Source organism: Phyllostomus discolor, chromosome 1 (genome assembly GCF_004126475.2).
Source record: "Phyllostomus discolor isolate MPI-MPIP mPhyDis1 chromosome 1, mPhyDis1.pri.v3, whole genome shotgun sequence".
NCBI lineage: Eukaryota > Metazoa > Chordata > Mammalia > Chiroptera > Phyllostomidae > Phyllostomus > Phyllostomus discolor.
In genome coordinates this window covers 176,629,664-176,643,557 of record NC_040903.2, presented here as the reverse complement: position 1 = coordinate 176,643,557, position 13,894 = coordinate 176,629,664, and the positions used below count along the sequence as shown (strand labels likewise).

At 42.5% G+C, this 13,894-nt stretch overlaps 1 protein-coding gene across 10 annotated transcripts in view; it reads right to left on the bottom strand.

Moving 5' to 3' along the window:
- The window catches only part of MAP2K5 (mitogen-activated protein kinase kinase 5), a 254,584-nt gene that overhangs the window by 87,984 nt on the left and 152,706 nt on the right, over positions 1-13,894 (bottom strand). For all 10 annotated transcript variants that reach the window (XM_036009526.1, XM_036009501.1, XM_036009506.1 and 7 more), the window contains one exon: positions 5,732-5,803. In XM_036009526.1, coding sequence (XP_035865419.1) covers positions 5,732-5,803 — 72 coding nt within the window. The remainder of the gene's footprint in view (positions 1-5,731; positions 5,804-13,894) is intronic.

The following is a 13,894-nucleotide window of genomic DNA, read 5'->3' as shown; positions in this document are numbered from 1 at the left end:
ACCCAACCAACTGAATCACACCAGTCAGGGCTGCTATCACTCACTGTATTCTTTTCAAAAAAACCCTCTCCCCAGTCCTGTTAGAGTTGGGGAGAGGCAACCGTCTGCTGTGCTGAGTTAGGGAGAGAATCTGTGAGTCAGAGTAGCTGTTTCTCCAGCCGACTTTAGAACAATTCTCTACTCTTAGGTCCTACATTCACTCCTGGGTCCAGATGTTTGGAATTGCCAATTCCTGAGACTCCGGTGTTCTGCAGTGACCCAGGGCTTCTCTCTCCCCTGCTGCTCAGGGTTTCAGCGCTCTCAGCTCTGCCAGCGTGTTCACTGTGGTCCATCTGCTCCCTCAATCCAAAATGTGGTTGCTCTTGTCTCCCTTCCCTTTTGTTTTGCCTTTATGATACTATGCCTTAAAAAATTCCTTCATGGTTATTTTTATTGGAGTTTCACGTGAGAATGGAAGTTAAAGCATTCCACGTTTCCACCAAATTAGTAGTCCTTTTGAACGAAACATAAACATTTCCAAAGGTAATCTCTTTTAAAGAGGGGGATAATGGCTTAATGTTCTCCTTGTGACCTTTGTATAGAAGCTCTGAAGTAAGCTTCCACTTAAAGAGGAGGCAACAACAGGCCCAGGAGTGCAAATGACTTATCCAAGGAGCTGAGGTTTCACACTGGCAGAGGTGGCAGACAAATCTAGGTCTGCCCTTTGGCAAACAGAAAGCCCTTCTTCACATGCAAATGATCTACTTAGCAAACATTTATGAGCGCTTATGTTAATGGCTCCAATCAAATATTAAACTCTGATCTTTATTACTTATTACTCAGAAACTGCTTTAAAACCATTATAAAAGTATGGGAAAAAATCAAGCCAAAAAGATTTTTCTGAATAAGTACCCACTAGGGCAGTGGAACTGCACTAGAGAGTGCAGGAGACGTAGAGAGAATCCGTGTGAACCTGATCATAAGGAACTATGACGTAATTACAACACAAAATGGAAAATCCACAAGCCACAGTGAAGATGTGGGTGAAGGTCAGGAGAAGATATTATTTTCAGCTGGAGAGATCAGGGTTGGACTCATGAAGTATGGGTGTTTAAATCTTAAGGAGATGAAGAAAAAAATGATATTTCATGTACAGTGAACAGCACAGTAATTATTCCATGGATTTACTTTTAATTTGGTAAAGGTAATTCTAAAATTCAGAAGAAAAACTCTGTCAAAATAATAGAACCCACAGAACTCTTCAGAAGATGGTGTTACTTTGATGACAATGACCTTTTCTGGCTCTCTGAGCATGCTCTTCACCTATCTAGAGATGTTTGTCTAAGCCATGGGCCTTGCTTTCATCGTTTAACACATCATTCAAACCACTTCAGTAAAGCAGCGATCATGCCGAAGAGCGGTCTCAGAGGACTAGGTGACGCTCCAATTAACCAAACACATCGAGCCGGACTGTTCTACATCTCAGACTTGAGAGACTGACAGCGAGAGAAGGCAAACAAAAGCAGAAAGAAAGAGCAAGGACCCAAGTGAAAAGAGCAAAATGCGCATGTTAAAGGTGGGGCCTTCTGAGGGACTCCTGCGGAAAAGCCTGTCTGAAGGTTACCTACCGCCAATCTTAACAGGGTTTATAATGACCCACCAGACAGAACCACACACCAGAACATGGACTTGTAGAGCATACTGAGAACATTACAGGACTGGTCTGGTGCCTTTTTAAATGTATAGGCATCGTCCTGGGTACTGCAAATGCAAGGCTAGAGAAGGGTGTATTGTTCACTTGTGTTTTGACCCAAGAAAGGTCAATTGAAAACCTAGCTTTTACAACTAACTATGACTGTTTGCCTCCCACCTACAGATCTGTTGTGACTCAAGTGACACAAAAATATCCACGGAGTGACTGATGAGCGAAACACAGCAGTGGGACTCCCGCCTCAACACACTGTGGGATACCAGTGTGGGAAACACTGAGCTGCCCATGGAATTAAAAAAATTGTGCCTTAAAATCTTTTAGGTATTGCCCACCCTGAAGACTTAAATAAAATAACCAAGCTTGGTAAAACAAAGCCCTTACTGTGTACCAAACTCATTTTCATTTTAAAGTTTAGCTCTGAAGTCTTGAGTAGCAACCAGTGGGGTGAATAGACCGAGTCAACTGAACCATGAGGAGTTTTCTAGAAGAGTCAAAAATTCTGGGGGCAGGATTAATCCTCCCAGTTTGTCCTACTTCAGGAACTTTGTACCCTTGTTAGCGGGTCTTATTTCGTTTTTCTTTTGCATTTCCATACTAATTCCTATCATGAAGGTTCAAGTCCAGCCGGGTTCTCTTCCCCGTGACAATGTGCGCCGCTAAACCGCACATACGATTCCATAACTAATCCGCACACGGAGAACTACAACACATTCAAAGATCTGAGTTGAAAACTATAAGCCAAAAACACAGAAAGGGGCCAAATTCTTCCCTGCTCTAGTCAAGCTGGACAATCTCATTTTTTCCCTTCTAAAGGGTAATTTCCATTTTCCTGTTACTTCTGCCAACTCCAAATGTTACACACAGCTGACAAGATTCTGGAAGAGACCCACTTTATCTCACGAACAGAGGGATGCTGAACTGTGGAGATGGGGCAGTTCTGTCCCTAGATAAAAGATAGCCTGATATTAAAGGTTCTTTGCTTAAGGCACAAATGTACCTGCGTGTGACTTTTTAAATGGCACATTTTAGTGGCATGTAGCATCATCTTTTATGAAAGAGTGTGGCGAGAGGCCTTGTTATGATTCCCCATGGGGACAGTGGCAGCACATTAACAAGGGAAGAGGCAGTATGAGGCAGGCAAGCAGGGGGTGAACCTCGTTATGTTAGGAGTTTAAAACAGTGAAGGCCACCTTCTGATTTCTGCATCACCAAACCTCAGCGATGGGTCAAGAGGTTATGCAATTGCAGGGGTGAGGGTTGGGGGTTGCTAGGCGGAGGTAGAAAACTCTAGTTCCCATTTTGCCCCTATTTGATTCTTGTATAATTTCAGGAAAACTCCTTTGCTCAGTTTCCTGTAGTTTTATCCTATTTTTTCTTTACCCCTAGCACCTTTGAGGAATAAACTGATTGAGTTAAAACACTTGGAGGAAGGCATCCACACAAATAGGTGGTAAAATGGCCCACCTGAGGCCTTGCATATTTTGACAAGTGATCTCCCCTAAAGAGTTTACAGAGATGAGAGTGCAGGGGGATGGGGAGGGGCTCCTCTATCTTTTCCTCCTTCTCCCAGTGGCAAACTCCCCTCTAGGCCAGCCCGACTCAGCTGTCAACTCCTTTGAGAACCGCTTCACCCACCCACTGTCTATGACTCAGAGCCCTCCACACACATCCTCCTGAAGCCTCGTCACACTGTTCTGGGTGTTAGGTGTCTGTCTTCTCTGTCAGAGCAGGTTTTTGTCAGCTTTGGGTGTGCCACTTTCCAAGGCCTAGCACGCGATAATTGCCAAAATAATTATTATTGAATGAATGAATGTTTATATTCTTCAGAGTGCAAACACAGGAAGGGAATCTTGTTTTTAAAAGTGAGGATAAACAGGCCCTGAACGGATAGCTCAGCTGGTTAAGGCATTGTCCCAATAGGCAAAGGTTGTGGGTTTGATCCCTGGTCAGGGCACATAAAAGAATCAACCAGTGAATCCACGCATAGGTGGAACGGCAAATGATTTCTGTCCTCCTCACCCCCCACCCTCACCAAGTGCAGCTCTATGAGAGTCAAGTCTGGGATGTCTGTTTAGTACCACATCGCATTGCCCATCAGCAGACATAACAGAACCTCAATACACGAAAGAAGAGATAACTGTGGAAGGAGTGAATGGTGAATATTTATATGTGCTCTGAATCTGAAATCCCTTAGTTATGCTCTCTCACAGTACTGCTATGCCTCTGCAGACTACGCCATGCTAGGGTATACACCGTCTAGTGACGCAACTCTAGAGTTGCCGCAGCAGGTTAAAGAGAGACGACAGCAGACTGCTTAGAGTCAAAGAACATTAGTCTGGAAAGGAGCTGAGAGATCATTACTTTACAGGTGAAGATGCTGAGGCCCAAAGTGAGGCTCGCACAGGGCCCCTAGAAAACCGGTGGTAGAGCTGGAACTGCAATCTAGGTCTTCCACTCCTAATCTAGGATTCATATCTCTACCCATGCAGCGTCACAACGGTGCCGCACTCTATCTGGTCATTCATTAAATACATTCAGGGACAATGACTTAGCACATGCAAAGGGAAACTATGTAACAGCAAGGCCTGAGCCCCACATATTAAAAGCACTAGTTTCCCCCAAAACAGGCTACCGGAACAATCCCTTCAGTGTTCTGTTGGGAGACTCAGTTTTGAGCATCTGTCTACTATTATGGCTAACCAATATGCTGATGCACACATATCAAATTTTCTCTTAGATGACCTCTTATGAAGAAGTAGAAGAATATGGTTTAATAAACATTGACTACCTCATTTTTGCTTTCTTCCCATAGTGCCAGTGAATTGAATCTGAAGGTATTTCCTTACAAATTCAGCTGCATTCATGCATTATAAAAATCACAGAAAAAGCACTTGACCGAAGAAAGGTGATATAAGTGTGAATACAACCCTACCCATGATCTTATTTAAGCAGTCCTTTCAACTTTTTAAAGTCTTCCTATACCTGAGTCAATGTGTGTGAGAAACAAGCCTTGAAGCATTTATGAGTATGCAGACTCTGCCACACTGTAATCCACAACAGTCCAGGTGTTCTTCCAATCTAAACTATATGCATTTCCTTAGAGATCAAGGGCCATGGTTTAGAAACCTTCAGAGAATACGTGGGGCTACAGGTAGTACACTGAGAGAAAGCCATTCTAAATATAGCTATAAACAGTAAAGACATAAAATTGTGTTAAATACATACCCATTATCCTCCCCCAGATCAGATCACACCCCATCTGCAATGTATGATATGATTATGTTGGAACAAGGAGGCTTTTTTCTTTCTAAACAACCATATAGAACTTATACATCCAAATGAGTATGGCTGTGCTCTTTAAAGTAATCACCTTGGGAAGTTATACATGCATTCCAGCCAGGCTACCATGACAGAGTTTTTCTGAACTCTCTCTTTAAGAACACAGGGTTTCCAGATTTGTGTAGCATGTTAACAATGCAGATTCTTAGAGACATGAACTTAATTGGTTTTGGATGGAGTCTGGGAAGCTGTATTTTTAAGAAGCACTCTAGGTTAACTTTTATATAGGTGATCTGTGAGAAACAGCACTTTAGAACAGTTGGTTCACAAGCCTTGCAAGTATATCAAAATTATGACTTTAAACTCTGTGGACACACATGTATACATAACTGGAGATTTTAGTTTTTAAGTCTGGGGAAACAAGAAAAAGTAGCTAGAGGTGAGATTGGGTGAATAGGGAGGGTGGGGCATGGGGGTCATGCCGTTTGGTCTAAACTGCTGAACACGCAGCATGGTGTGGGCAGGTGCACTTGTAAATTACCCATCAGGAAATGGGCAAATGCCTTGAAAGAATCTTTGAAAAAAATTCACTGAAGCTGAAAGCAGCCTCTCACAACAATACCAGTTGGTACACTGATACAGATGGGTTCCTAGAACACTCACCTGGAAGGGGCCCACCCTCCAGAAGGTAATTCCATTTTTGGGGTCCCCCCTCGTATTGCTACAGATATACATAGAGACATCTACTTACTAAATACCTACCTCCATGAAAGAGATTCCTAAGCTCCACACATCAGAATGGATTCCATACTGCTCCCCTGAAATTCTTTCAGGCTGTAAGAAAACAGAAGGGAGCTCGTGAGTTGATAGAAATGACCCCAGGGATCACACACACACACTGGCATGGGCTCAGCTGCAGCATAAGGTGCTCTGTAGCAACATCTGCACGGCCCTCATGAAGAACAAAGTGATTTTATATGCTGTGTGTTATATAGATAAAATATAGAAATTATATAGATCATAAATAACTACAATCTCACTGAATCCTCACAAAGCCCTTTGAGGAAAACCTTATATTTATTTTATGGGTGAAGAAAATGCAGATGCAGATTAGTGAAGACACTGAGGCAAAGTCCAAGGTCGGGGAACAACTCAAGACTTGAATCCAGGTCCTCTTGCTCCAGATGTAGGGGGTCTTGGTTGTGGAGTGACAAATTACACAACATTATACATTATCAGTAATTCGCATTTTGGGAGATGGGTGTGGATCACTAGAAATTCTTTCATTTAAAAATTTTTAAATCTTTTTATTTGGAAATACTTTCAAATTTTAGGAAAGTTGAAAGATTAAGATGACTACAAAGATCACTCAAATTTGCTTTGCCCAGATTCACCTGTTTAACATTTTATTCCATGTATCAGGGTGTCTGTTGATGTGAATGAACAGTTTGAAAGGTCCGTTTGGGACTGGAGGTCCTCCGTTCAAGATGTAGAGCAAACACCTGGTCTAGAAAATCGGTACACCCACAGTCTCGACTTCAATAGAATGACTTCATACTGAAGTGGGTGCTTCCTGCCTGTTCTCTCTCTGGCCCTCCAGGGTTTGGCATTCAGTAGGGTACTTCATAGCAGTCTTTTGAATGACCACAGGAACGGTGAGTAAGTCTCATGGAGGTAGAATGGTTGCTTACGGTTACAGAGCTAAGCAGAGCAGGGCTGGGATCACAACCCACATCTCTTGGACCCCTCAGGACAGCCTCATACTCTCTGTGCTGTCCCTGGAGTTTCTGGCAGCCGCCATAGCCATCACCCTTCAGGCAATCTCATGCAAGTCCTTTAAGAGTAACAAACGCGGTCGGGGGCAGCCTGCTCCACTGGAGATGGAGGAAGCGGGCGTCCACCCTTCACCAGCAGGAGGTACGCCGGGGGCGTGGAAGACGTGGGTCGGATGCTCTCAGGTGAGTTGGCACAGTCCTGCATTTTGGGGAGTTGGCTGAGCAGGGATCCAAAACTTTGTAACTGCCTCCGTACTCCCACCTACCAGGCTCCTCAATGTACTTGCTGTCTTCTCCTGGGACCACTTTCCATAAAATTACATAAAACCCTGCCCTGAGGTAGAAGATGGATTGTCTTATTTCCCTTCCTTTATTTATTTCTTTAATTTGTAAAACCCCTTTCCTACCAAGAATAATTCTTCCCAAGGGCCGTGGATCATGTGATCATTTCTCCCAGCTGCTAATAGACATGGTCATTCCAATCCCCTACCACTTTTTCCTTTGTGTTCTAATCCCCCACACCCATCATTTCTCAAGTTTCTTGTTCATATATGAATGAACCCACTATCCAACTCTTGCTAGTTCAAGAGATTCTAGGATATATTCATAAGGAACTAGGCAGCTAGTTATAAGAGTAACAACATCTTCATCATCAATATCAAAAATATCATTGTGCATTTATTGAAGACTTTCCATGTGCTAGGCATCATTTTAAGTGCTTTTCATGCATGTCTTACTTCAAATTCATAAATACACAGACTGGTGCTCTTACCATACCCACTTAACAGATGAGAAAAATGGGGCACAGAGAGGTTTAATTCACAGCCTCTATATAAGGAGGGCAATAGTTACCACTTAATTGCCATCTAGTAAGACATGTGCCCAATACTGAGCTAGATACTTTGCATACTCTATACTTCAGAAAAATCTTGCAAAGTTACTTATATTGCTCTCATTTTACAGATACAAAAACTGAGGCTTAGTAAATTAACTGACTTGCCAAAGTGTACAGCTATGGGTTGGCATGCAGTGTACTGTGCAGGAACACAGCCAGGATTCACACCCGGGTATGTCTGATTGCAGTATCAGGGTTCTTTCCAGTGTGGCAAACTGCCCCCGAACTAACAGTCAGAAAAGCCACACGCTAGTATGGGTCTGGTCGGTATTTCTCAAAATGCAGTCTTGAGACTAGCCGTCACAGAACTGCCTGAGGTGCTTATTACAAATGAACCTCCAGAATCAGAATCTCTGGGGTGGCTCTGGGGATCATCATTTTAAAAAATAATTTCTCTGGGTGATTCTTTGGTACACTCAGCTCCAGTCACTAAATATTTTCATGTTCCCTGAAGAGGCAATGACCTACCTTCCTCTTTTCTGCTTAGTGGATGTTTCTCTTATGGGCCCTAGTCACAGGCCACCTTTCTTTGGTGAAAACTTCCTCTACTCCTCAGGGAGCATTACAAATTCCTGCCGTTCTACTTCATTAAAAAGTTGTTTATAACTTTAATGTTAATTTATCGCACTGTGTTGTAACCATCCATTTGCTAGTCTGTTTCTCTTATGTGGTAAGGAGAGTGTCTTACTCATCTCATAGCTGGTATCATGCCTGGCACATGGCTGGTACATGATCAGTGTGTGCTGACTGAAGGCATGCATACATGCTTACTGCACATTTGGTTTTAAGTATGAACTAATTACTACTGGGTGTTCCCTGCAGTGTTCTGCTAATGTAACTCCCCTTATATTGCTATTGGTGTCCATCAAGAATTCTGGGAAACATGAAAGTCCTAATGTCCTCCAGAATTCTTAAAGAAATAACCAAATGTGGCCTTTCTCTTTGTCTCTTCTCCCTTGCCTTTCCTTCCTTCATTCCATTAGCTGACAGTTTCCAGTATATAGTATTTCAGGCAGAGTACAGACAAAACAAATAAAAGTGGAACCCACACACAAAATACTTTGGCAGGACCAATGGTAATATTAAACACATTCATAAGATTTGCTCACCAAACAACCAAACAAGTGCAATCTGTTAGCTAAAAATAAAGCGTAGAAAAATTAAATTAAAAAAGAAAAAAGGTGATAATGGTCACAGATACCAGGCAGCAAATAAGAGAACTAGCTCTTTAAGGACACGATTCTGACAGCCTCTCAGTGGAGACATCACTCTTACAAGTAGCTCACAAAACAAGATTACTGTCGGGATGCGGTACTCAAGTACAAGTGCTTGGCAAAACCAGCTCTTCAGGTTACCCTACAGAATTCACACAGAGGGTAGGGACTGGGCAATGCGCTCAGGCCCCTGAATCTGACACAGCCATAAGTTAGGCTCCAGTATGTTCTAGATTTATAAAGCCAGGAGTTGGCAGCCTGAGGCTGGAAAATTCAAAGCTGACCTCGCACTTGAGGCCAAGGTGGCTTGGTCTGCCTCTCCCCTTTAAAGCAAAACAAAGCCATCCACCGGGTATAACACTACTGGTAGAAGGCCTCTGATGGATACTTCGGGGCTGGCAAGCTCAAGCTGAGTCACTTTCTGACATGGAAAGCTAAATAATAGGGAAAACACAACTCTCATCTGAAGGGCTTCGGCACTGAAGGTTAAGTGTCCAGGTGACCAAACCCTGGTCTGTTCTTTCCAGTAACAGTAAGGAGTGGTGATGAGATAAAAAGCAGTTTCCAGAGGGTCTTCGAAGGGCAGTGGCTCTGAGTGGGCACACGTACTCACTCTTTACAGCTGTCCTCTGTGACCTGGCATGGACCCCCGGCCCATAGTTAGTTAACTCACTCCACAACTGTCTCCGTTTACAGCACAATGCCCTTGGGTTTACTTGCCCAAAGCAGGAAGATACTAAGGTACATCCCTTATCTCTTCTGATACAGGAATTTGTTTCATTAAGCTACTCAGAAAGTTATGAAAGTATGTACAAATACTTGAGGTCAGTATGAAATCAAAATATGTTATCAGACTTGGGGGGAATTTGTTTTAGGCTGAGATGACCCCTGTGTGGGTAGCAGGGCACACTGGCTGAGCAAGGGTCTGACGTCAGACGGCTGCAGCACCGCTTGTCTTTCAGCTCACCAACCCTCTCTTCTGCTATGTCCAGTGTGCTACCAAATAGTGAGTTTTATATTTTAATCTAGTAGTTCTACTATGTCACTTGTAATGTGTGGTCTGAAGTCCGTGTGCAGCTGTTTCTGCTGTCTGCTGCCCCTGCTGGCTCTTTTTCAAGTTGCTTTGTTCCTAGTGTGCCTGGTTTTCTGACTAATTGCTCGAGTTTGCTCTTGAAAAAAACATTAGAGAGGTTCTCTGAGGCCTAAGATGGGTATGCCCACCTCAAACCAAGTTCTAAGCATGACACAAGCTCCTTTTGCAACTCAGGACACGCATACAAATACCCAGAGTGCAAATCCATGCCAGAGTTAGTCTATGGCTTCAACTGTCCCCCCTTACCCTTTTTAGCCTGCTTTCCTACTTCCAAGAAGCCTTCATTTCCATTCACTGGGACTGGGAGAGGTGAGGCAGCTTTAGCTCTGGTTTGCTCGCACACCGAGGGCAAGTCCTCAGGCTCGCAGCCCGATACGGGAAAGACCCTCTGCGTTAGGGCACAGCTGTGATACAGGAAAATGCTCTCAGGAGTAAGTGGTTCTGGTGCTCCAGTATTCCGCTTTCTCCTCTGTCGCAGTATTCCATCTGAAAATTGTCCTGAGAGTTCCCCATCATCTTTTTAGCTCTTCAGTACATTTGAGATCATTTAAAAATTATTTTAACTAGCATTTTCAGCAGAAGACTTGGTCCAAATAACCTAACCTCTAATACAAGAAACTAGAAGCTGATGTCCTAATGAAATCTTGACTCTCAGTACTCGCCAACCCAAACCCTGGGCTGGTTCAGGTGATTCCACCTCTGGTTTCCTCATCTGCAAAACAATGGTCATAATAACATGTATTCCTTGTGGGATTGTGTGAAGATTATATGGGTCCATGTGATGTGCTGCATTCAGCACATGCCACGTGGAAAGCTCAGTAAATGGGAACTTCCTCCAACAATCGCCAGGCCACTGCCATCACTGCACGTGCATGGCCAGTCGAGTTGGGTTCTGTAATGTGCATAGGAGGTCTTATTCGGATGAAGATAATTTCCAAGGATAGAAAAAGCCTGGGTAGAAAAAAATTGTTCAGGAGATTAAAATTAGGTTGACTTTCTGATCCCAAGAAACACATATTTGGGTAACACTTTTTTCAAATCTTCAGTTATTCATAAAAATGTCAAACTTTTATATGTGATTTAAAAATTACAGTAAGCAAATCACAGTGACTGAAGAGTGGGTTCCAGTTTCAGGGACTTCTATCTTTAAAACAGAGTAACCTTTTTAGTAATTAGAATTTATGAGACATGGTTTAATTTAATAAAAGCCCCCAAAGCCTTCTGGATCTCTTTTGTAATCCTTCTGAATGAAGTCTTTTCGAAATGGAGTTGGAAACTCTTTTATCTTTGAACTGAAACGTCTGTAGAAGCCAGCCGGCCGGCTCCGAAGGGCGACGTGTCCTTGAATGCTCCACTTCACCCTCCGGGTCTCAGTCCCCTCCCCAGTCAACGACTTTCCAAGTCTCCTACATGCTTACTACTTAATGTGCCCATAGGTTGTTATTATGATTATTTTTTAATGCTTCAGGATCTTAGAAGAGCTCCCTGTCATTTTTCTAATTATCATTTTCTTGTATCTTACACTTCAGGTTATAGGAGAATGAAGTAATCTGCACATGCAGGACTATTCCTTTGGTTTCTTTTCCTTTCTTTTTAAAGATTTTATTTATTTTTAGAGAGAGGAGAAGGGAGGGAGAAAGATGGAGAGAGAAACATCAGTGTGTGGCTGTCTCTTGGGGGCCCCTTGCCAGGGACCTAGCCTGCAACTCAGGCATGTGTCCTGTCTGGGAAATGGTTTATTTTGTTTTCAGTATTTGAGTACCCTAGCTATCTGTAGCTGAGTAATTTGGGGGTCTTCCATACACTATAATGAAAGTAAGGTACTTAGTATGAAAAAAATAGTTTGCTTATAATTAGTGAAAGAGTCATATTTGAAATGCAGTATTTATGAATTCACTCATTTAGCACTGCATGAGGGGCTGGATACTGAGAATGGGCAGAATAAATCTTGCCCCTGTGAAGATCATACTTTAGATTTGGAGCAACACAGATTACTTAGATATATAGTGAGAGACACAGCAGTAAAGAGCTTAGTCTCTGACGTCTGATGGGTAAGTCACTTAATTTCTCTATATTTTGGTTTCATCATCTATAAAATGAGAATCTTACCTACCTCATAGGGCTGTTGTAAGGATTTAAAAAGTTAATATATGTAAGAGCAACTGGCACATAGTGTAAATTGTTGCTATTATTTTGCTATTATCATTACTGTACAGAAGTATGCATAAATTATAAAGTGAGGGCCATGAATGTAGAACGAAGGCATTATATCAGATGACCTCTAATTGTGTATTTCCACAGTTTATAATTTGTCCTCTGCCCTACCTCTTTGCCCCACCCATGACACATAACCTTCTACCTCTGAGTTGCTGCTCATCTTTCTGCAGTGATAGTAAGATTGTAAGCGCCACTTTCACATACTGCTTGAATCATCAAATTCATACCTTGTACACCTCTTACTCTCTAAATGTATTTTTGGCACAACTGAATTCTTCCTTACATCACACATAATATGGCCACACACAATACCAAGTTCCTACTTTGTTCATGTCTTGTGTGGGTTGCAGAGTGGTCCCACTGTGCCTAATATCAGAGAAGGCGCTTAGTCAGTGCTGGCTGGCTGACTGAAGGTGCTCAGTGTCAGATACAGCCCTCACTGGCATAGGTCAGAGGTTCGCACATTTTTTCTGTAAAGGACCAGATGCTAAATATTTGTCACTTTGTGGGCCATGTGGCCTTTGCTGCAACTGTCACAACTCTTCCACTGCACCACTGGAGGGCTAAAGCTGCCATAGGCAATCTGCAAACAAGTGGGTATGACCGTGACCCCATAAAACTTGTTTTTTAATTTCATTTTTTTATTTTGAAATACTTATTTGATTCACAAGAAGTAAAAAAAACTATATATATTAAAAATATATTAGCCCTGGCTGGCATAGCTCAGTGGATTGAGCACAGGCTGAGAACCAAAGTGTCGCAGGTTCGATTCCCAGTCAGGGTACATGCCTGGGTTGCAGGCCATGACCCCCAGCAACCACACATTGATGTTTCTCTCTCTCTCCTTCTCCCTCCCTTCCCTCTCTAAAAATAAATAAAATCTTTAAAATATATATATCTATATTAATATATGTTACATATATACATATGTAATACACAGGGAGATTTTCTGTATGCTTCACCCAGTTCCCCTGAATGGTAGTACTGTAATACAATATCACAACCAGGAAATCGATGCTGCTGCAATTTACAGGGTTTACTCAGGTTTCCCTGGTTTTACACGTACCCATTGTGTTTGTGTATACAGTACCGTGTAATTTTTTAGAATAATTTTGAGAGAGAAAGAAAGGGAGAGAAACATCAGCTTGCTGTTCTTCTTATTTGTGCATTCATTGGTTGATTCTTGTATGTGCCTCAATGGGGGATTAAACCCACAATCTTGGCATATCAGGATGATGCTCTAACCAACTGGGCTACCCAGCAAGGGCGGTACTGTGTTAAAGCTTTCTTTACAAAAAGCAAGCAGTAAGCTGAATTTGGCATGAGAGCTGTAGGTAGTTCGTGGACACTTGGAAGAGACTGTCATGTATAACTCAAAGTTACAAAGTAGACCAGCAAAAATGGGAACCAACTGTGGTTTAAAAAAAAAAAGCCCAGCCTTTCTCCCTCATGAGACTGTTAGCAGACAGAAGGCAGGAATACATACCAGTAACAGAAGAATAAATATTATTTCTACCTTCCCCCATTCTCAACCTCTGATCTCACACCAGTCAGGAAAGTATGTGGTTAACGGGAACCTGCTGAGTTAAGCGAAGCTCACTACCAAGCTATCACCCCTTGCCTCCTAGGTATCGTAAGCTTTCCACAGCTTGTGCTAAAAAGTTGATGACTAGAATTCACTCACCCAAGAAGCAAAGCAAAGCAATTTTAGCTTTGCCAATCTGAGCTAAC